This window comes from Apodemus sylvaticus, chromosome 2 (genome assembly GCF_947179515.1).
Source record: "Apodemus sylvaticus chromosome 2, mApoSyl1.1, whole genome shotgun sequence".
NCBI classification, from domain to species: Eukaryota; Metazoa; Chordata; class Mammalia; order Rodentia; family Muridae; genus Apodemus; species Apodemus sylvaticus.
Genome location: NC_067473.1, coordinates 130,823,029 through 130,846,666, shown reverse-complemented (window position 1 = coordinate 130,846,666; position 23,638 = coordinate 130,823,029). Strand labels below are relative to the sequence as shown.

The following is a 23,638-nucleotide window of genomic DNA, read 5'->3' as shown; positions in this document are numbered from 1 at the left end:
AAATAAACATAAGAATGCAGGAGCTCCTTCCTCACACATCCGTGTCATGACCTGGCAGCACATGCCATTTTGAGTGCCTCAGAAGCCAAAGCAAAGGGGTGATATGTAATGCAGAAAATCTTCCAGACTCCTTCTATCCTAAGTCCTAGAAGGAGTTTATTATGTGGCTTCTTACTTTATAGAAACTGCTGATTGACATGTAAAGCTAGTCCTTTCTGGCTGAGTGATTATTACAGGGTATGCGGAAGAATCAGACTCTGACAGTTGACTAGTTGTGATCATTAGAAAGCAGCCACCCTCTCTACTGATGCTTTAGAGATCCATACAGATAAATGTCACTGAGTCCTCAGAGTCGGGCGCTATTTATAACGCACATACGTGGATATGTGCTTATCTTGTACAACTTGGCAACATGGATCAGATTTTTAAAGGCAGACAGCTGTTCTCACTCTGAAGCGAGCCTGTACGGATGAGGATGTAATTACGAAGATGCCCAGGGTGGGCTTACTCAGAAAAGAGAATAGCTAGGAAGTGCACCCTGTTGGGGGCTGCTGCTTTACAGTGAGTCCTGTTCACACCCTGGGTGAGGTGGATCTGTGTGTGTGTGTGTGTTGATATGGAAGATGTTCAGTAGTGCCAAATAAGAAAACAAAGTGCAGCATTGATGTTAATGCGTTGGTTTCTTCTATAAAAAGATTTGGAGATTCAGTTTATAAGTTGAGATGTGTGTTTGTATGCACACATGTGTATTTTTCTAGACGCTGTTGGCAACAGTTTCCTCTGGGAGGCAGATTGATTGTCTTGGGAGAGAGTGAGACCTATGTATGACTTATTTTCAGTCTCTGAACCTTATTTTTTGTTGAGATGTGCACAACCGTCTGGCAGCGGAAATCTTCCACTCTAGAGTCTTAGCACACCTCTTCAAACCCCAGCTTTGACATGTACTAATCATGTGACCCTGGGGCTAACCCACCTATGCAGTCCCTTAGCGATAAGATAGGTGGATAATATCCTCCACATCACATTATTTAAGGGTTATCCAAGCTATTAGGGCAAAGCTCTCAGAAAGACTTTAGTGATGTCATAGGTGTGCTTTTTTGAAAAGGTAAAGATTAAATGATAAATGCATGTGACCAGGTGGACCCTGGTTATCTCAGGGATGGAAGACTTGCTCAGAGAGTCACATTTCCAGAACCTTGTTACATTCCAAGAAGGTGCCACAAAGTACACAGATGGTTTTGTTGCTATTTTATCTTGTCTTGACTAGCTTGTGGGGAAGACACCTGCTCTGGGTTCAGGATAAACTATCCTGAAGCCATAAAGCCCCCGCCCTCCAGCTATTCGCTCTCTCAAGCAGAAAGCAAAATCAAAGCTAGTCAGGGAGAAAATGGAAGAGTTGACCACCTGCACGTCCCAGCTGCTGGGGTTGGAAACTTACAGCAGGCCTCCAGGGTCTTGCCTTTCACCTGCGGACAGTTAACACAGGCCTAGGCAGAGCCTTGCCTGAGGGTTCCTCTTACTGTGAACTCAGCAGTCTGATGGTTACAGCGACTTCCTGGATTTTCACAAGTGTAGGCTGGGTGTGCAGAATTGCAGCTCCCTCTTGATTCCTCTGCCGGGCTTGGAGGCAGACCTGGAGAACTTTGGCTGACTCTGAGGATTCTCTTGAAACCTGGGCATTCTGTAGACACATCTTGACTCCAGAGGAAAGTAACCTTGTCCCCTCATAATACACTGTTAGGACTATTCTAGTCCTGCACAGCTTCAACACAGCTCCATGGTTTCAGTTAGTGTTGCCTTTAGTACCTTGTTTCTACACTCTCAGACATTGGAGTCTCTTTATCTGTTCGGCCATTGGTCCTCTCTCCATCTATCTGTCACATCCAACTGTGCTTCCATCTGCCCTTCCATCCCTCTGTCCCTCCTCCATCCATCTGCCAGCCTTCCCATCCAGCCTTCTGATTGCTGGTATGTCAATCCACCTCTCCTTCCTCTCTTGCACTGTTGGACTCTTGAGACTCCATCCGCACTGATCCATTGGCCGGACCTTCCATCTGTCCTTGGCCCCAGCTGCGGGGCTAGCCGGGTGACTGTTCCTCTGCCATTCTCCCTCGGGTCCTCTGCTCCGGGCGCCGGCCCGGCCTTTGTTGGACTGGGGCAGGGACGAGGCCAGTCGGGGTGGGGCGCGGGGCGGGGCGGGGCGGGGCTGGCGCCGGGAGACTACTAGGCGCTCGGTCCGCTTGTCCGCGGCCTGGCCTGCGGAGAACATGGCGCTGCCCCCGGCTGCCGCGCCCCCCGGGGCTAGCGAGCCTCTCGGCAAGGCTCTGTCGGCGTTGCAGCCGGAACCCGGCGGTGTCCCGCTGCACTCGCCCTGGACCTTCTGGCTGGACAGGTGAGGGCCGCGCCCCACCGCTTTGTCTCGGCCGCGTCCTCGCCCCACGCGCGCCGCTGCCGGGGGTAGGGGGGGGGGGGGGCTCGTGCGGACGCAGCAAGAGTTCCGCGCGTCCCCGATAGCTTCCAGCCGACTGGGCAGGGAGTCGGGGCAGGCTGGGGAAGGCTGTCCCGCATATCCCTGGGGTGCTGGACTTGCTCGGGCCAAGACCTTTGCTGTGATAGCAGTCAGAAAAGTCGGCTGGCGGCAGGGAAGCTCTGGGACCTCGCTGCCGGCACCTGCACCCCCAGCCCTGGCAAGGAGTCTGGAGTAAGCTGGGGCTTCTGTGGTACAGAACAGCCTTGCCTTCCGGGGACAGCTCTGGTGCCCTAGCCTCTGTGAGGTCTCAGATCCCTGTCCAAAATAGAAACTTCTCACAGGATCCCGTACCTCCATCCTGCCTTGTTTTTCATCACAATGCTCAATGCTACCGCATTCTTGCAGTGTGAACTTATTTTCAGTTTGTTATCAGGCCCTCCATCGCTTGCCCTAAGGGAGATTCACGGAGCAGGGGCTGGCTTTGGCTGCATGCCAGCCCCAGCACCTAGAACTGTGCCTTTGGTGTTAGTAGAACTACTAGTTTTGTTGCGTGGCTAGATGCGTGGATATCCAGCCCCTTCTTAACAACTGTCATCTGCGGGTAGATAGAGATCAAGATGTTTCCACAAGGGTGTGAGAATTTTGATGAAACTGTTTACCATGGTTTAAGAGTTAGGAGGAAATGTATGTGACAGTTTCCGGAGAGACTTAGTTTTATGCTCCACACGGATGTTTTGTTTTGTTTTTAGCTTTGCATCGATGTCTACAAGTTTTTTAAAAACTGATATTCATGTTTTAAGCGAAGACAGCTCTTTTCCTGACAGATTAGCCCCCACCTCTAAGAATTTATACCTGGAGCCAGTTTGTTTCCTGGGGACAGAGAAAGTGGGGGTGGGAGAGATTTGCAAAAACATTTTCACTTTCATTCTGAGTTTCCAGAATTTGGCTGTCATCACAGGAGTGGCTTTGGGTTTTAGCAGTCATTAACAGAGTGAAGCCACGTCTTTGTTTTCAAAGGTGTCCTCTAACTGTGGAGTTGGTGCCTGGTATATGTTTTCAAGGTGTACAAGCTGGCTTGTGGTCCAATCTGTGGTTGTGCTGACCAGTAACCATGGGATTGAGAGAGCTCTGCTTTCAGTGGATTAAGTTGTAGTCCATTTAGAACAGTGTATTTTAACACCACTGTAAGGTGTCAATCCTGTATGTCCAGGCATGCTTTACAAAAACATACAATGTCTTCTAACATAAGACTATGTAGGCTGGTGTTGTAGCTCAATGGTAGAGCACATGCGTTTCAGGAACCAGACCTTGGGTTCAATTCTCAGCCCTGAGCAGAAGGGAGACAGCCCCGAGAATAGGCTGCTTTAGTAAAAGTACAACTACGTCTTTCTTATATTGATTTGCACTCCTTCCCCCCTGCTAAAATGTCAGTAAATGAAACGTGTTATTTCTGTGGTATCTAAACCTTTAATAGGAATGTTGTATTTGTTTAGAAATTATAACTACTTTCAACATTGTGCCTGATCCATCATCTTGTAATTTTTATTGAACTTATTTTTCTTCTCTGAGAGTCTACCGTGTTTATTTATAGAGTCTCTACCTACCCCCCCCCCCCCCCCCCCCCCGGGCATACTTGGGAAGAACACCTCAGGTTCTGGAAGTTAACTTGGAATTTGCCCCCAGAGAAGGAATGCTGCAGAGAGCAGTGGGGTTCTTATGAGAGACCTGCCTTCCCTCAGTCTGGAGACACAGCATCCAAAGGCCACCTGCTACCCGTAGCTTCTTTCTAGCTCCTGTCTCAGGCAGTCCCACCTCACAGCTGACTGGATGAGGAGAGGGAGGAGCACCTTGCCCAGGCTCACCCAGCTGCACACAGGGTTAACATAACTGTGGCGTTCCCTGTGCAGGGCTATTGTGAGTGATGTGAAGTAGGTGCCTGGTATGGGTTAAGAGCTTAATACGTTTCGATCGATGCGGCAGAGGAGCAAGATGAGTTGGTAAACTGCTGTGCACACACAAGGACCTGCATTCCTCCAGCCTTTTCCCAGAGCCCAAGTAAAAAGCCAGGCATAGTGATGTAGCACTCCTAAGTCCTCATGCTGTACTTATGACCTCAGTACTGGGAAGGCAGAGACAGGTGGCTCGCTGACACCCACTGGCTACCCAGCCTATCCTTACTTAGCCTATGTTTCAGCCTAGTAAGAGAACCTTTCTGGAGAGAACCAAAGCAGATGGGTGTGGGTCATTATTGAGGAAAGATACCTGAGATGACCCCTAACCTCCCCATACATCGCTGATCTGAATTCAGTAGAAAGAAGCCAGCATCCTAAGTTCATTTCCCTACCAAACAGATTGAAGATTGCTTCAGAAATTATTTGTATTTTAAGTAGCCAACTACAAAGCAAAACCTTATTTGGCTGAAATCAGTGGGCTGCATGGTTAAGAATGTAAGTATATGGGTCAGTGCACGGGATGAAGAGACTTCTTCCCTTTAACTGGGTATCTAAACTCTGCCTGGCTCTTGCCTTCCACTCCCACTGGTGTCTCTGTGGGTTTCCTGGTCATTGTGCGCTGACCTCCTGCCCGTTGTTTCTCACAGGACCCATTAACAGTTAATGCTATCTCTGTCCTAGTTTCTCAGCCCCCAAAATTCTGGAGCCATCTGTAGCTACCCTTGCCCAGAGCAGAACCTGAGGAATAACTGGAGCCTATAGTCTTCAGCTCTGTTGCTCTCCGTCCACACCACCTTGCTCCTTCTCCAGCGTCCCAAGCGTGGGCCTTTGTGCTGCCGCCATTGCTGTTGCTATCTGGACTGCCTTCCCAGTCTGTAGTCTGCTCAGTTGTATCCTTCCAGTCTCTGCTCCTACATCACCTTCCTGGCAGGACCTCCCCTGGCCACTGATGTCGAAGGGTACACGTGCCTTCACAATCGCGCACCGAGTCCCTGATGTGTTGCGTCTTGTCTTTAGGGTCTCCACCGTTGGTGGTGGTCTTTAGAAAGAACGTGAGCTCTGACCATGGCTGCTCATGTCTCAGCTCCAAGATCTGGTGCAGTGTTGATGGTGGTGTTGAAGTCTTCCCATAGCAACTGCACTTGCCCGTGGTGAGTCACTTCAGTCTTGCACGCATCTGTCCGTCTCCCTTCACTCTCTTCTCAAGTCTAGACACGTATAGCCAAGAACCAGGAGGTCAGCAGTTTGGATGCTATTCTGATTACTCCAAAATGGAGCTGATTTCTCTCCACTGTCTTCCTTTTCTGCTGACCCATGTTATTCCCCACCAGACCACCAGTACCTCAAAGTACCATTTCTGTCTGATCCTTGCATCTTCTCTCCTAAGTACCCTGCTTTATCTGTATCTATACTTTTGCAGGCTTAGTGACCCTTAGCAAACTCACTAAAATCTAAGACATCCCCTCCTCTACATGAGCCTCTCTCTTTCTTCTGGCCCTGGTCAGCTCTAGCTCCAGGAGCATCCAAGCTTGCCTAGGTATCTGCCTGGCACCCAGGCTCCTCCCTCTCTAGTCACGCCCCGTCTGGGAGGAAGCCTTCTGCACATACTGCACAGACACCTAATCTGCCCGTCATGGCCTCTCTCTTACTAAGCAGCAGTTTACTCAATGTCTCCCATGCTTCTGCTGAGGTGTGTGTGCTCAGATGAAGTAATGTTGTAGATCTCTACCTGAACTTCTACCAAAGAGGCCCTCAGTGGTGAGGGGTGTGGTGGTGGTGGTGGTGGTGGTGGTGGTGGTGGTGGTGGTGGTGGTGTGTGTATGTGTGTGTGTTAGATATCAGTTATAGTGGATTTTGTTTCATTTTGCTTTTCAAGACAAGGTCTTCTCATGTACTCCAGGCTAGCCTTGAACTTACTATCTTCCTGCCTAACCCTCTGGTGTGCAGGAATTTCAGGCATGTGCCACCACAGGTGGCTTTAGAGCCATGTTTTGTTTTTAAGGAAAACCTTAAACTCACAGGTTATAGTAACAATGTAGATTTTGCTGTTTCAAGTTTTTCCCCTTTGGTCTGGCAAAGCACTGCCAATTCCAAACCACTGCCATTTCTCTCTCGCAGGAATAGCAAACTTCTGATGCCTGTCTTGAGTGGATTAGGAACTTAGTGAGCTTTGTCTCCTGAGCTCCTGCTTTTGGGGATGCAGGATGATTGTGGTCTACCCTGAAGACCTGGCTACCTCATTCTTCCTTGGTCATGATGCTTATATCCTGTTATACTTTGCTTTCTCTACAGTAGTTCTTTGTAGGAAAGTGTTCTATTACAGATATTGATCTCTTTCATCTTATTCTTCATGCTGAGATGCTTCAGCTTTAAGGTCTTCAGGTCTGTGACCTAAGGATGTTTGGTATTTGTAAACTTATATTGTTGTTGTTGTTTACTATTATTATGCATATGAGTGTTTTACTTACATGTATGTCTGTCGACCACATGCATGTCTGGTACCTACAGGGACCAGAAGAGGTTATCATATCACCTAGTATTGGAGCTAAAGACAGTTGTAAGCTACAGTGTGGGTGCTGGGAATCAAACGTAGGTCCTCTGGAAGAGCAACCAGTGCTCTTGACTACTGAGCTATTTTCACACCTGAACTTCTGTTTTGGTCAATAAAAGTGAACCATCATCTACATCTGCCACCAATTCCAACCCATCCAGCTCAGCTGCACCTAATTTGTGTGCCTGAAGGTATAGGTCTCTGACTCTTATATCAGAATCACCAGCCTGTGCTATTAGAATACCAGATTCCACCCTGCACAGGACCGCTCGAAGGACCTGTGGGTACAGAGGATGAATGTGCCTCATCACAGTGTGCCTTGTATCTGAACTACGATGTTACTATGCGTGCATTGATCCTATGGGCTGAGCCTATCGGAGTTCAGTTCACTTAGAATCAGAGAGTAGAGAGCGTGGCCACGACCACAGTGGGCTTCCCTCCAGCAGGCCGGCCACCTCACACACCACGTGCTTCAGGAGCACAAGTGAGAATCCCAAGGCAAGGAATTCTGAGGCATCCTCCTCACAGGGTGTGATGCATCCTGCTGTATTCTCATGGAGTGGTCCATACCCATCAGTCTAGTGCACAGAGGTGGTGCCAGGCTTGCAAAGGAGACCCCACACAATCTCTCTTCAGTGAGTGGCTTGCACGCATGAGGTCAGCAGAGGACACCGGAAGAGGCAGACTGAGGTTGAGACTCCCCTCCCCGTCCCTACTCTTCCCTTATATCTCTACAAACTCTCTGAGTGGCTGATGGTTTTATTTTTGTAAAAGGCTCAGTATTGATCTGTTTGGCAGTCAGTGCCCTTCTCCGAGGGATGGCTGCACAGCCTCTCCACAAGTGAGTGCTTCTCGTAGACTAGCCCAGAGCCCATAGTATGCTTACTTTGAAAAGTTACTCTTCCTTGGTTGGGGTTGGTAGTGCCTACTCAAAACAACAACAACAACAACAACAAACCAACAAAACAAAACAAAAAAGACTTTTTTTTGAGATAGGGTTTTTCTGAATAACCCTGTCTGTCTGCCCTGGCCTCAAACTCTGTCTTCCTCTGTCTCCTGAGTGCTGACAATTTCAAAGCAGTAGGCAGTGTGGTGTACGGATACTTCAGGAGCTAGTCTGCCTTAGTGGGGTCTGTGAGCTTGTGTTGTTCCTCTCCACCCCACTTCTGGCCCTGAAAGATTAATTGTAAGTCAAGATGAAAAGAGTCCCACGGCTACTGAAGAACAGGAAGGGCTGTGTTTGGAGGCAGGGAGCGCTGAGAGCCGGATAAACACGCAGACTGCGCGGTACTGCGGACAGCTTCGGCAGATGCATTGCTAACGCATTGCTAACTGTCGGTAGCAAGCTCAGCCCCCTTTCGTACGTGACTCTCAAACAGGAAACTGGGGTAGCCGCAAGCCACAGATCTATCTAAAAGTGATTAAAAGGAAATCATCTTTAATGGAGTGAATGATGTACGAGGGGCATGCCTAATCACGGTCCTGGGCCTGTGTGTGTTTTCCCTCTGACAGCTGATGTAAATTGCCCGGGAAGGCTGGATTCGGCAGACACATCCCTGGCTTTGGAGTCTTTCCCCTTCAGATTTGTTCTCTTGGCTAAAATGAAATCATCCCCTGTAGGACATTTGACTATTGTCATCATTTGTGTCTTTCACAAAGTGTATGTGTCACGGGCATATGACTGGAGACATTGTACTATACAAACTATAGGTTGCCTCTCCCCATCTTACTCTGTTAATAAAAGCATACTGAGTACTGTGTTAGGATGACTCCTGTGTATTCAACAGTGAGCCAGGAGCTTTATAAACTCAAGCATAAGATCCTTGTGACACTGCAGCAGATGTCCCAGAACATTTTATAGATGAAAACGCTGAGGGGAGTGCGGGGGAGAAGCAGAATGGAAATAAAGCACTGGGTGACCATATGGTGACCATGAGACCCCTACCAGTGTTTCCCTGGGGCTAAGAACAGTGAATGGGACATCATTCTCTTGTGTCATGTAGTAGTGTAGACTTGGAGGTAAGCTCTTAATTTCAGCCTCTTAACTTCACACGTAGGAAAACTGAGGTTTGCTTTCATGGAAGATGATTCAGCCAAGGACACCCCCAACCCCTCATCAAACTTTGCAGAGATAGCTGAGGAGGTGGCTCATGGCTCATTGGGTAAAACAATTGCTGTGTGAGCATGAGGTTGTGAGTTTGAATCCCCAGAACTACTTCATGCTGGCTCTAAGAGCATGCTGTGTGATCCCATCCCAGCACCCCCAGACAGGAGGCAAAGACAGAATTCCCAGAAACATCCAGGCCAGCTAGCCTCAAAGTGAAAGGTGAAGACAACAGTTGGGCTTTTCCTAAGCATGACACACATGACATGATACATTTGAGCCCATATTCATGTGTGCTCATGTGCTTGTGTGCACATGTGCACACACACACACACACACACACAGAGAGAGAGAGAGAGAGAGAGAGAGAGAGAGAGATGGACAGACAGACAGATGGACAGACAGACAGACAGTGTTTTTAATGCAGAGAATTAAAAAGAGTCCTGTCTGAAACCTCATGTCCTGTCTGAAACCATCCTCCACAACAGTTGTTGCCTTGGTGATGTCTTTGAGCAGTGTTGAGGGCTCTGTTAGAATAGTGGCTATTACATTTTGCTTAGCTGCTCCTACTCACTGAGCTTGACCATAAAAGTGTTTGCTTTCCTTGTGGTGATTTTATTCAGATGAGACAGGGCTAGCATGACTAGTAGGAGTATTAGGAACCCCAGGGACTTAACATGTCTGGGACCTAGGGACTGAATCTGCCTCTAACAAGCTTCCAAGTGCTGCTGCTCGTGGACTGATAACACTTCAAGTGACCAAGGTTCAGGTAGAGCATGAGAAACCTTTACAACACTTCTGCCTTGTGAGAAGTCTCCCCACGTATCTCGTGGCTGGGGAGTGGTGCCATGGGTAAGATTGTGACAGTGGAACCGACTCCAAGTTGAGGATTGCAAGTTGTGGCATTTGGGTCTGTGCTGCAGGCACGGTGGGTTCCTGCAGGGCCACCACTGACAAAAGATGTCAGCCAACTGTGGCAAGTCTCAGCTCTGCCACTGCCAACTAAGTGTCAGTGAGGTCCTGTACCAGCTCAGCCTTCGTGATCTTATCTGCCAGGTGGGGGCAGAACATGGCATGTACACGTGTGCTAAAGCCATGTAATCACTCAGTCGCTGGCTCACAGCGTCTCCCACAGAAACAAAGAGGGCAGCGTGCTTTCAGACACTTGAGAAGTCAGTGGAGAGAGTGTGCTCTTATGAAGTGTCTGGGGATCTGTTTTAATGAGTAAATGTGGTTTGTAAATGTTAAAATTTTGTATTTAGGTGGTGCTTGGGAATGGTTTGAGTAGAACAGTTGGTCTAGTATTACTAGATTCCCAGTGTCATCCTGACTCTCCAAATGAGATTTTTTTCACCAATTTTAAAAAGAGAATCTTAGAATCCATTCATTCTGTATTATCCTGTTAAATTAGAGATACGGGAGTAATATAAAAAAAAAAAAAAAGAGCTTAGGATTCGGCCTTAAGTAACATCAACAGCTCTCTGACAGCTCACTGTAATCATTGATTTGACAGGGCCCAGATCCCTTCTGCATTAGCCAGTGGTTCCTTAATTAACTAAATTCACTCAGACAACCTCCACCATGGCTGCAGCCTAGGGCTGGAAGAGCCTGGTGGGGGTGCTCTCTGCAAGTGAACACAAGAGGCTCTCAGCTGTTTGTGTGGCCTTTTCTCTGTTTCTGACTAGTGTGTCCATACTGAGAGCTTTCTTATCATTTGTGTTCTGGTCTGGTCTGTCGTCAGTCTGTTGTCTGTCTGTCTGCAGTCAGCATGAACTACTGCTGACTAGATGCATTTAGATGCACTGTGTAAGAGAAGTTTCTACCTAGCACTGGCTCACGTGTCCAGGCAGCAAACCAATATTGATAGGGCTGTATCTTGACGGGGGGAGCAGAGAATGAGTCTGGGGCAGAGCTGAACTTGTCTTGGGAGGGATTGGAGACAGAGTAATTTGTCTCCATAGCTTTCCTGTCTGCCTTGGTGCCTTTGCTGGGTGTGCTGGCTTCCTCCTATGTAGACCCCTCAGCCGTGACCCAGAATATTTCCCCTCCACAGCTATGATACTTGTATTACCAGGCACCGGTGCTTTGCCTGCCTCTACGTCTTGGTGTCTCCTACAGTGTAGCGAAGGATGAGAATGGACAGAGTAATGGGTGGCTCCTAGGAAAACAGGTAATTTAGGAGCGGGAGGAGGGATTTGCCATAATATCTGCTCCGTGGGTCGCCACGCTGACAGTGATTTTATCAAGAGCTCGAGAGTAATCCTGGGAGCTAGGAAGGCCACAGCGTCAGAGGCAGCACATGAGGAGGAATCCAGGTAAGTGCAGGTTATGTTATCAACCTGGCAGAATAGCTTTGAGCATCAGAGCTAGTCCATGCTCAATAGGATGAGCTTGCGGCTACATACAGCTGTTGAGTAGAGGGTAGACTTGGCTAGAACAACTCCAGATCTAGCCTCTGGCCCACCGGGGGCATTTATCTCCATGGCTGCGTTCTCAGCTCCAGTACCATGTTGCAGGGAGTGTCATGTGTGCAGGGAGGAGAGAACCGGAATACAAGCCTGATCTTAGGTTACAGAATGGCCACATGCGTATTCCCTTGTCGGCTTTCTTTCCCATCTCTTTCTTTCTGGGAAGATGAAGCAGTTTCAATCTCTGTTTCTTTGCCTCCGGGAGCCTGCCGGGGAGATGGGGAGGGGGATGAGATTCAGAAAGCAGAGATGTCATGTGTAGAACATTCACTCCTAGGGCTTTGCCTAGAGTGAGCATCCCTGTGTCCTCAACTCCCACAGAGTTAGAAATGAACGTTTGTAGTATTATTAATGATACATCCCCCAACGCTCTTTCATGTCTATACCAGAGGGCTTTCCGCACTCTGGAGTTTTCTTAGCCAGAAGTTTCTGTATGTGGGGCGTTACAGAGGCTCACCTGCTTACTTACAGCAATCCATAATGCCTTCCAATATTGCCTTTAACCATCTAGGTCACTGCCATTCCCAGGTCTGCAGGCAGATGGTTCTCAGTGCTATTCCCTGTGGAAGATGAGATCTCTGGTATTGATAAAGGAAAAATGCACAGTAAAGATATGTTGCATCTGTGGTTTTATATGTTGCATCTGTGGTTTTAGTAAGACTGTCTCTTGTTTGAAATCCATTGTAGATCTTTGCCCTTCAGTTGCTTCTATGGCAGCAGCCTTACTTAGTCTGTATTGCCTTCTCAGGAAGCAGCCACAGACCTATAGTCCCAACTACTCAGGAGGCTGAGGCAGAAGGATTTCAGGTTCAAAGCCAGCATGGACAGCATAGTGAGACCCTGTCTCAAAATATTAAAAAATTAAATGCTGAGGATAGAGCCAAGTTGCCTCGTGTGTGTGTGTGTGTGTGTGTGTGTGTGTGTGTGTGTGTGTGTAAAGTCTGGGTTTAGCTGTCAGTAATGAAGAAAAAAGTCACAGTAAGTGACAGCAGACTAGCAACTTAGCAAATCCAGTGCAAACTGACTGGTTCACAGGCAGGCCACTTGAAAACCTTGGCTTGTTTGCCCTTCTAAAATGGGCTCTGTGGCTGTGTCTCAATCTTGCTTGTTAAGGAAACCTGAGGTTCAGGATGAGGTTGAGACATAGCAGTGTGTTTTAGTGACTATCAGAATCAAGTTTGGTGCATAGAATACTAAACCCACACTCACCAGCCATGCCAACACAGGCCTGACAACACTGATGTACTGATCTGCAGGACAGATGTTTATAAAACCACCCAGCAGCTAAACGAGCCCTCTGAAACCAGAATCACAACCTCCTTCATGAAGTACCTGGGAAACTTTCTACTTTGCGGTCACTGGGATCAAACACCATGACCAAATGGCACCTGGGGAGAAAGGTTCCTGAGAAGTAGATGGATTGCACGCTCCGTCTTGGCTGGGAAAGGCATGGCCTGGCAGCAGGAGAATGAAGCTGGGTGATCACATTCTGTCTGCACACAGGGAACAGAGAATAGAACGAGGAAGGAGGTGTAAGCCTTCAGAGTCCACCCAGACTTCCATCCAGCAAGGCTCTACTTCCTAAAGATTCTGTAACCTCTTTAAACAGGGTTTATTTTCATTCTGTCACACTGAGTGAGTCTGTGGAGCCTGACATTTCCTTCCTAGCCCTGATGCTGTCAGCCTAGCAAAGGATGACTGTGGCCAAACATGTTCCTGTTGGGTGTTGTAAGGACCTTCCCTACCCTGCTTCACTGGAAAGATGATTTTAAACCATGTCTTCTAATTCCCACAGACTCACTCTTGAATTAATAATAAGATTAAGCAGAAGCAGTGGCCTTGTTGAGATCACACAAAGATTCTACCATAATGTTTCCTGAAGAAACAGCAGCGAATGGGGCTGGGGAGATGGCTCAGTAGCTGTGCACGCATGAGGACTGGATCCTCAACACCCGTGTGAAAGCCATAGCTGGTGTGCTTATAACTCCACCCCCAGCCCCAGCCGTGGGGAACTGAGACAGGAGAACCCCGGAAATTTACTGCAGAACTAATATATCCCTAACAGCAAACTCCAGGATTGGTGAAATATATTAAAGACCCTGTTTCTGAGGAATAAGTACATTTAAAAGTAAACAATTATAGAGGAAGATACTTGACATCAGCTTCTGGCCTCCACATGTGCACATATGAATGAACATAGCGCGCACGCGCGCAAGCACACACACACACATTCCACATACAATCAGAAAAGGTAGGTTGTAGCGATAGTGCTTGTTATGTAAGCATGAAGACTGGCTGCTGATCCCCAGCCCTCACATAAAGAGCCAGGTGTGGTGAGCATACCTGCAATCCCAGAGCAGCACAGCAGGACTCGGGCGGATCCCAGGTACTTATGGACCAGACAGCCTAGTTAGTTGGTGAGTTGCAGGTTTAGTGAGAGAAGCGTCTTCCAAATGATGGTAGAGAGTTATTGGTGTGTGCTCAATTGTAGCACACATGCTTAGCGTGTATGAGATGCAGGTTTTGCAATTGCTGATACTTGACTGAGTAGCTCTGCCGTGTGGGATAAGGAGGGACCGTCACAAGCACATCATCTGGTTTTGTTAAATGTTTTTGTCCCTGGGAATGTTCCATGCCTCTCTGCACTCCAGCGTGCTCACTGTCAAATGGTCACAAGCACCACTGCAGGCCACAGGAGCCCCTGCAGGACTCAGTCTCTCAACAGCAGCTGGAGCCCAGCTTCTCACACTGGCTGCTAAACCCAAGTCTTCTGCTGGTGAGCGTATCTTAGTTCCTTCCTTCTAGATGCTTCTCCTGAGCTCTGGAGACTCAGTATCTTCAGACACTTGGACACTGAAGCAGAGACCTTAAGTGAGTTTGTACATTTGCCTCCTTCCCTGGAGTGTCACCAAACCAGACTAGAATCAGAAGCCTTTAAAAGAGCCTTAGGAACCAAGTGCTCTTTGTAACTTTTGAAAGTTAAGTGGGACCCACCACCTGAGTGTTGGGTTTGTGTAATTTGCAATGAAACTGTACAAAGTGAACACATTAAACACTTACTCTAAGGTATCTAAATTGAAGAGTAGCTTTAAAAAGCAGTGAAAACTTCAAATATATAATTTTATTCTACAGATTAAAAAGCTGCAGAATTCATTCCCTGCCTTAGCCTCTCGCCTACCTGCTTCCTGAGTGCAGTTAGGGGTGGAGTCCTACCTAAAGGGCTTGTAGGAGCCAGGAAGATAATTGCTCAGAGTATGTGGTAGAGCAGTCAGCCAGACTGTACAAAGAAAAATTAGTTGGATTTAGTGCTGGTTGATTTTCATGTAAAAGCAACAGACTTTCAAACAGTCTGTGCCAAATAAACAAAACATACACACACATGCACACACACACATAGATGACTACTTTTTGTTTCTTTTCTATTGTCTTTTGTCATCTATGAGCACATTAACCTGCTTTACATATTTATATGTGTCCAAGTAGAGGCTTTAGTAGCCACAGTCCAGACCCCCATGATGCCTAATGAACTGCCTGGTTTCTTTGGGTTTGTTGGTTCCTATGCCTTCCTCACCCCTCTTCACTTAGGTCTGCTTAGATACATAATGGCTGCCACAGAAGGGCAGTCACCTTTGTGGTTGTGCTTTTGCTTTTGAAACCTAAAGGCCATAAAATGTACAAACAGCTAGGAAACAGTTATAAAATCATGATTTATTTATTAGAATTTACCTGCCTAGTGGGTGACAAGACATCTTTGCCCTCAGACTAGTCTATACTTGTGTCCTCACTGACCAGTAGACAAGAGAGCTATATTCCAAATATCTTTTGATATTTTGATTTGTGTGTGTGTGTGGTGTATGTATCTGTATGCCGCTGTGCAAGCCCACATCTGAAGGCCAGAGGTTGATGCTGTATATCTCCCTCTATTGTTTTCTACCTTAGTTTGAGTCTGGGTGGTCTCTGGGGGGGGGTTGCCACTTCAGCAAGATGATTGGCCAGCAAGCATCCACCTGTCTCCCCTCCTCCAGCATTGGGGTTACAGATCTGTCACGTGAGGGTCTGAACCCTGGTCCTTGTGCTTACCAAGCAAGCACTTCCCCCACTGAGCCAGCTCTCCAGCTCTGATGTTTCCATTGGTCTGCGGTTCCAGAACGTGGGTGGTGGAGTCCTCTCTCCAGGGCCTCTGCTATGTCATTGCCTCTGCTTCAGAGCTGGTTTGGGTTTTCTCTACATCTTTAGGGTGTCACCTGATGATAATCTCTGGGACTCTTAGGGTCACTAGGGTCAGTGGCTGGTGAAAAATGTTTTTTCATACATTCTAGATGCTTGTGCTCTGCTGTGAGCAGGGTGCTTCCCTTCTTAGCAAGCCCTTGATTCCTCCTTTACCCACAGCCAGACCTCAGAATGGGCTTCTGAGCATTGTTTGTATGGTGAAGCGTCCTTAAACCTGCTACTGACAAGGACCCCGGTGCCTGTGAGCACTGACTGCTAAGTCGGCAGGAAGAAGGAGAAGAAACAGTAGTGCTATAGGTGTGAATACTTCTAGGTCTGAACACACACCTATAGATCCATACAGCCCCATCCCAGGAACTGTACTTGGAAAGCCAGTCAAAGTATGATCTTTTTTTTTTTTTTTTTTTTTTGTTCCCAGAGGATAAACCTGTAGTGTGTTGCCATCTAGTGGAACATATAGAAACTAGAGATTAATGTATTCTGACCATACAATTCACAAGAGCTCAGGGGAAACCGCTGAAAGTATTAAGGCAAGAAATTGGGGATGGCCAAGACTGACTCTTAATAGTGGGCTCTAAAATAGCTGAATGGTCCTCTGCATACATGGGAAGCTGGGCATTTATCTGGAGGGTGTTGTGGGGGTTTTAAGCTGATCACACAGAGGAGAGCTTGGCATTTGCATTGGCAATGGCAAAGCAGTTTCTAGTCTGAAGTCCTGAACAGAGCCTACATGGTAGTGAGACATTCTCATGGTTTTTTTCCCTATGTGATTTTAAAGCTTCCAATACCTTTCCTGTGCACTTTACCTTTTTAATGTATTAAATTTCCACAGAATAAATATTTCCACCTATTAGGAGAAGCAAATACATGCCCTCAGCAAAAAGGATTTAAATTCTAGCTGCCACCCACCTCTAGATGTCTGTTTCTGAGGCTCTGGACCTGTGCACAGTCAAAACCCACATAGTTATATGTGGGCTGGCTTACAATCGCTGACTGGATGTGTCTGCTTCTTTGTTATTTTCCTGATGATAGATCACTCCCTGGCGCCACAGCAGCCGAGTGTGCCTCGAATCTGAAGAAAATCTACACGGTACAAACAGTGCAGGTAAGAGTGGGAAGGGACTAACCGGGCCAATGAGGGAGACAGTAGACCCCTGTCACCCAGCTTTCCACTGCTCGGACAGTCCTTGCTCAGGGCTCTGCCCTGGAGTTGTTGTTTAGGTCCATCTCCATAGCAACTGTTCATCCATCTACCCCAGAGGCAGGCCTTCTGTGGCCCTAGCTAAACCCTCATCAGCAAAATCTTTCACTGATTTTCAGGGGAGAGAATAGGAGTGTGAAGCTGATTAAGAAGGTTTTAAAGATGCATTGTCATCCTTGGAAACTGTGTGTCAACCCCACTCTGCTTCTCGGTCCCTTTGAGTTTCTGTATAACTGGTGCAGCAATGACCTCCACCTCCATGGGTCACCATGGAGACTGAGAATGACTGTGCTCTCACTGTATTTGGCGGGATATTTGATGCTCAAGAGACCCCCCAACAAATCTGTAGTTCTGCCTGACTTCTCAGATCTGTCTCTCTCCGTGTCTCTGTCTCTCTCCTTTTTCTTCCTTTCCCTCCCTCTCTCCTTCCCTCCCTGTGTGGGATGTGTGTGTATATGTGTGTTTATGTGTGTGTGTGTGTGTGTGTGTGTGTGTGAGAGAGAGAGAGAGAGAGAGAGAGAGAGAGAGAGAGAGGGTGAGGGTTGGAGTCCAGCCTTAAGTGTCATTCCTCGAGCACAGGTCTCACTGGCTCAGAACTTTCCTAGTAGGCTAGGCAACCTGGCAGAGATCCACTTGTCTCTAGCCTCCACCCCACCCACCCCACGCCCAGCTCACCATTAGTGGGAGTAGAAGTGACCTTGCCTTTTAAATGCCAGGGCTGGAGACCTGAGCTTTATAAGGTTTATGCTTTATTGCCTAAGCCTCCAGACAAAGTTTTCAAAAACGCATTTACTTTATTAATCCCATTCCCCATTTCTTCCCAAGCAAACTCTACCAAGTTTCTCTTCCCCGGTGTCCTTTCCAGCTGCAGGTACAAGGCTTTTGAGGCTGCATCAGAGCCATGCCGGCTACATGTCCTAGGTCTTCCACAAGGCACATTTTTCTACAATAAACATTATTCTTCTTGTGGCTCCAAATCTTGTCACATCTTGGTAATTCTATTAGATAGGCACCCTGAGGCACTAGCACAGACTTTGCTTCTTACGTGGGTTTAACAAATTGCACTTTCATACTTACACAGGCAGGGAGCCTGGGTGGTAAGTGCCACAAGTGGCCCCTGTGAACACAGTACAGTGATGAAAGGACAGTCCCACCCACGGTCCATTTCTTGTCTTCTTAGAAACTGTCATAAGCATGTGACAAGCAAACTGACAGTGTTGCTCCAGGGTCACCCTTCAGAGCTGAGTGCAGCCGTGTGGACCAGGCAAGAGCTGCCGTCCACAGAGCCAGACCCCTCAGTCGGCCGAGCTTCTCCATGGCTGCTCCTGTGTGGACTTGTTGGCTTTGGCTACTCTTTCCTGGGAGCCATTTACGAACCTCAGAGCGCTTGACTTTAAGGCCCACCTGAGGAAGCTACTGGGATTTTGAGAGATCCTTCCTTTCTCCACTCTTTTAGGACAATGAGAGCCTCTGAGTGGGGTGTGGGGTCCCAGGACAGAGGGTAGAGGGTGATCTTCCCACCAGCATGTCACGGTACACACAGCAGGGGTTGGATCTTTAAGGCTTGTATCTGTTAGGATCCTTAGGGACCAATTTAAAGGTCCCAGGTTGACACACAGGAGAGACTTTCTCCATTGTATTGAGATACAGTGAACAGGAGTTGTTGTCTAAGTTTAGACTTCAGAAAGCTAACATGCACGGGCTCTCACCAGTGTCTCTTTACACCCCCTCCCCTCAGACTCTCCTCCCCTGGTCACAACCACCATGCCTGTTCTCTAGTGTATGTTCTTCTGTAGGAGACTGGACTCGAGTCAAGTTGATACACGCACGCAGAACCATTCTCTGCTATATCAGCCCTCTCTTCACTGAGTCTGTTCTGAAGGATGGAATGAATGACTGACTGACTGAGGCCCTGAAGGATGGAGTGAATGACTGACTGAGGCCCTGAAGGATGGAGTGAATGAATGACTGAGGGCCTGAAGGATGGAGAGAATGAATGACTGAGGCCCTGAAGGATGGAGAGAATGAATGACTGAGGTACTGAAGGATGGAGTGAATGAATGATTGAGGTACTGAAGGATGGAGTGAATGAATGACTGAGGCACTGAAGGATGGCGTAAATGAATGGCTGAGGTACTGAAGGATGGAGTGAATGAATGACTGACTGAGGCCCTGAAGGATGGAGTGAATGACTGACGGAGGTACTGAAGGATGGCGTGAATGAATGACTGAGGTACTAAAGGATGGAGTGAATGACTGACTGAGGCCCTGAAGGATGGAGTGAATGACTGACTGAGGTACTGAAGGATGGAGTGAATGAATGACTGAGGCACTGGAGATGGCGTGAATGAATGACTGAGGCACTGGAGGATGGAGTGAATGAATGACTGAGGCACTGAAGGATGGAGTGAATGAATGACTGAGGCACTGAAGGATGGAGTGAATGACTGACTGAGGCCCTGAAGGATGGAGTGAATGAATGACTGAGGCACTGAAGGATGGAGTGAATGACTGACTGAGGCCCTGAAGGATGGCGTGAATGAATGAGAGGTCAATGGCGCACGAATTTCCTGACCTCTGCACACTGGTCTAAGGAAGCTGTATCCACTGGCGGCTGCCCCTTCCCAGAGGAAAACTCGCCTTGATCTTTGTGTGTATGAAGCACAGACAGACAGATGCAGCCCATAGATAAACACGGGGCTTCCCTGTGATTTGTAAATATTTCAGGGCTGATTTTGAAGAGGCTCCTTCAAGATGGCAGCAGGTGGGGGGCAACGATGCAAAAGAGGTTGTGAAACACCTCAAGTTCCTTATTTATCCAGCCAATGTGAGAACAGTGTGCTCTTCCGTGAGGCTGCCCGGGGTAAGACAGACCGGATGTAGCTCTCTGCAGGGCTTGTGTTCATAAGCCCTCGAAGCAGGTTGCCAGGTGTTGCTAGGTTACTGAGTCTGCCCCTTGCTGGCCGGAAGGTAGGGTAGTCACGCTGCCATAGTGGGTGTTCGGTAGCATGTGCACACTTTTTTAAAAATCTCTATATACCTTATTTACTCATCTACAAAGCAAAATAATTATGACAGATTTTCCTATGCTGAGGTGCGGATGGGATAGTTCACTGCACAGTAAGAGGCCAATGCGATAGCACGCTCACCTTTTATCACGCGTCACCCCGTGCCGCTATTGCAAACACCCCTAAGTCACATTTTATGTAAGAATAATATATACCACCGCTTCACAATTAATCATGTCAAGCAGGTACTCCCCGGCTGACACCACTCAAACCTTTTATCTATAAAAACAAGTTTGACTTGCCTGTAACTTTTGGTAGCTCGGCTCTGTGTGTCTTTAGCATCTCAGGAATATGTCTTAATGCTTAGGAACTGGCAGGGGCCCGTGCGTTTGAGTACATGTTGGGACAGGCTTTGCCCCGCTGACTCTACTCCTTGACTGTTGATGTTAATTCACTCAGCTACTGCAGTGTTTATTTAAGCATTTGTCCAGTGGTATCGGAGTCCCCTCCCCATGTATGTTTTGATGAAATTTAAAAACCATCCATGTAATATGAGGAGTAGGAAATCATCGTCTTCTTTTATGAGCTAGGGAAACTGAGGCTGGGTGGCATGTGGCCCAAAATTTCAGTGGAAACAGCTCACGGTGGACTCTCTAAGCCCGGGAGTTCCTTTGCTTCTTTGTCAGCTCTCTTCCCCTGTGTGTGGATGGAGCAGGAGAGGAATCCAGAGGATGCCATGACCTCTGCTGGGGACACTCGCTGCAGCCACAGGAATTCTCTGCCAGGAGTTAAATGTGTCCGCTGCCTTCCTGTCTTGTTAGACAGTGCACTCGTTACTTCAGTGTGTTTGCCACTTTTTGGACATATATAGACTTTGCTCATTTCTCTCTTGTCTCTGCACCTCAGTGAGCAACCTTCAAAATAGAATGTGGTTTCTGAGCATGCCCAGTCCACTCTAGGGGAAAACGTCCCAGTCCAGTGTGGTTTGCTGGGAGGGTTGGCTTATAGCATGGTTTCAGCATTGCCTGCCTGTTGACTTTTAAAGCATCCCTTTACAGAGTTCCATTCCAAATTTCAGTCGTTTGTCCCCTTCATGAGTTGTACTGTGCCCTTCATGAGTTGTGCTGTCCCCTTCATGAGTTGTGCTGTCCCCTTCATGAGCTGTACTGTCCCCTTCATGAGCTGTACTGTCCCCTTCATGAGTTGTGCTGTCCCCTTCATGAGTTGTGCTGTCCCCTTCATGAGTTGTGCTGTCCCCTTCATGAGTTGTGCTGTCCCCTTCATGAGTTGTACTGTCCCCTTCATGAGTTGTGCTGTCCCCTTCATGAGTTGTACTGTGCCCTTCATGAGTTGTGTTGTCTCCTTCATGAGTTGTACTGTCCCCTTCATGAGTTGTGCTGTCCCCTTCATGAGTTGTGCTGTCCCCTTCATGAGTTGTGCTGTCTCCTTCATGAGTTGTGCTGTCCCCTTCATGAGTTGTGCTGTCCCCTTCATGAGTTGTGCTGTCCCCTTCATGAGTTGTACTGTCTCCTTCATGAGTTGTGCTGTCCCCTTCATGAGTTGTACTGTCCCCTTCATGAGTTGTGCTGTCCCCTTCATGAGTTGTACTGTCCCCTTCATGAGTTGTACTGTCCCCTTCATGAGTTGTACTGTCCCCTTCATGAGTTGTGCTGTCCCCTTCATGAGTTGTACTGTCCCCTTCATGAGTTGTACTGTCCCCTTCATGAGTTGTGCTGTCCCCTTCATGAGTTGTGCTGTCCCCTTCATGAGTTGTACTGTCCCCTTCATGAATTGTACTGTCCCCTTCATGAGTTGTGCTGTCCCCTTCATGAGTTGTGCTGTCCCCTTCATGAGTTGTGCTGTCCCCTTCATGAGTTGTACTGTCCCCTTCATGAGTTGTGCTGTCCCCTTCATGAGTTGTACTGTCCCCTTCATGAGTTGTACTGTCCCCTTCATGAGTTGTGCTGTCCCCTTCATGAGTTGTGCTGTCCCCTTCATGAGTTGTGCTGTCCCCTTCATGAGTTGTGCTGTCCCCTTCATGAGTTGTGCTGTCCCCTTCATGAGTTGTACTGTCCCCTTCATGAGTTGTGCTGTCCCCTTCATGAGTTGTACTGTCCCCTTCATGAGTTGTGCTGTCCCCTTCATGAGTTGTGCTGTCCCCTTCATGAGTTGTGCTGTCCCCTTCATGAGTTGTGCTCTCCCCTTCATGAGTTGTACTGTCCCCTTCATGAGTTGTGCTGTCCCCTTCATGAGTTGTGCTGTCCCCTTCATGAGTTGTACTGTCCCCTTCATGAGTTGTGCTGTCCCCTTCATGAGTTGTGCTGTCCCCTTCATGAGTTGTGCTCTCCCCTTCATGAGTTGTGCTCTCCCCTTCATGAGTTGTACTGTCCCCTTCATGAGTTGTACTGTCCCCTTCATGAGTTGAGCTGTCCCCTTCATGAGTTGAGCTGTCCCCTTCATGAGTTGTGCTGTCCCCTTCATGAGTTGTGCTGTCCCCTTCATGAGCTGTACTGTCCCCTTCATGAGTTGTGTTGTCTCCTTCATGAGTTGTGTTGTCTCCTTCATGAGTTGTGTTGTCCCCTTCATGAGCTGTACTGTCCCCTTCATGAGTTGTACTGTCCCCTTCATGAGTTGTACTGTCCCCTTCATGAGTTGTACTGTCCCCTTCATGAGTTGTACTGTCCCCTTCATGAGTTGTGTTGTCCCCTTCATGAGTTGTGTTGTCCCCTTCATGAGTTGTGCTGTCCCCTTCATGAGTTGTGCTGTCCCCTTCATGAGTTGTACTGTCCCCTTCATGAGTTGTACTGTCCCCTTCATGAGTTGTACTGTCCCCTTCATGAGTTGTGCTGTCCCCTTCATGAGTTGTGCTGTCCCCTTCATGAGTTGTACTGTCCCCTTCATGAGTTGTGCTGTCCCCTTCATGAGTTGTGCTGTCCCCTTCATGAGTTGTACTGTCCCCTTCATGAGTTGTGCTGTCCCCTTCATGAGTTGTACTGTCCCCTTCATGAGTTGTGCTGTCCCCTTCATGAGTTGTGCTGTCCCCTTCATGAGTTGTGCTGTCCCCTTCATGAGTTGTGCTGTCCCCTTCATGAGTTGTGCTCTCCCCTTCATGAGTTGTACTGTCCCCTTCATGAGTTGTACTGTCCCCTTCATGAGTTGTGCTGTCCCCTTCATGAGTTGTACTGTCCCCTTCATGAGTTGTGCTGTCCCCTTCATGAGTTGTGCTGTCCCCTTCATGAGTTGTGCTGTCCCCTTCATGAGTTGTGCTCTCCCCTTCATGAGTTGTGCTCTCCCCTTCATGAGTTGTGCTGTCCCCTTCATGAGTTGTACTGTCCCCTTCATGAGTTGAGCTGTCCCCTTCATGAGCTGTACTGTCCCCTTCATGAGTTGTGCTGTCCCCTTCATGAGCTGTGCTGTCCCCTTCATGAGCTGTACTGTCCCCTTCATGAGCTGTACTGTCCCCTTCATGAGTTGTGCTGTCTCCTTCATGAGTTGTGCTGTCACCTTCATGAGTTGTGCTGTCCCCTTCATGAGTTGTGCTGTCACCTTCATGAGTTGTACTGTCCCCTTCATGAGTTGTACTGTCCCCTTCATGAGTTGTACTGTCCCCTTCATGAGTTGTACTGTCCCCTTCATGAGTTGTGTTGTCCCCTT

The 23,638-nt window shown here is 48.0% G+C and overlaps 1 protein-coding gene across 6 annotated transcripts in view; it reads left to right on the top strand.

Moving 5' to 3' along the window:
* The first annotated feature begins 2,204 nt into the window (after positions 1–2,204).
* Eif4e3 (eukaryotic translation initiation factor 4E family member 3) overlaps positions 2,205–23,638 on the top strand; it is a 244,052-nt gene continuing 222,618 nt past the window's right edge. For all 6 annotated transcript variants that reach the window (XM_052174428.1, XM_052174426.1, XM_052174429.1 and 3 more), the window contains exons 1-2: positions 2,205–2,392; positions 16,808–16,880. In XM_052174428.1, coding sequence (XP_052030388.1) covers positions 2,268–2,392; positions 16,808–16,880 — 198 coding nt within the window. In that variant the 5' untranslated portion in view covers positions 2,205–2,267. The remainder of the gene's footprint in view (positions 2,393–16,807; positions 16,881–23,638) is intronic.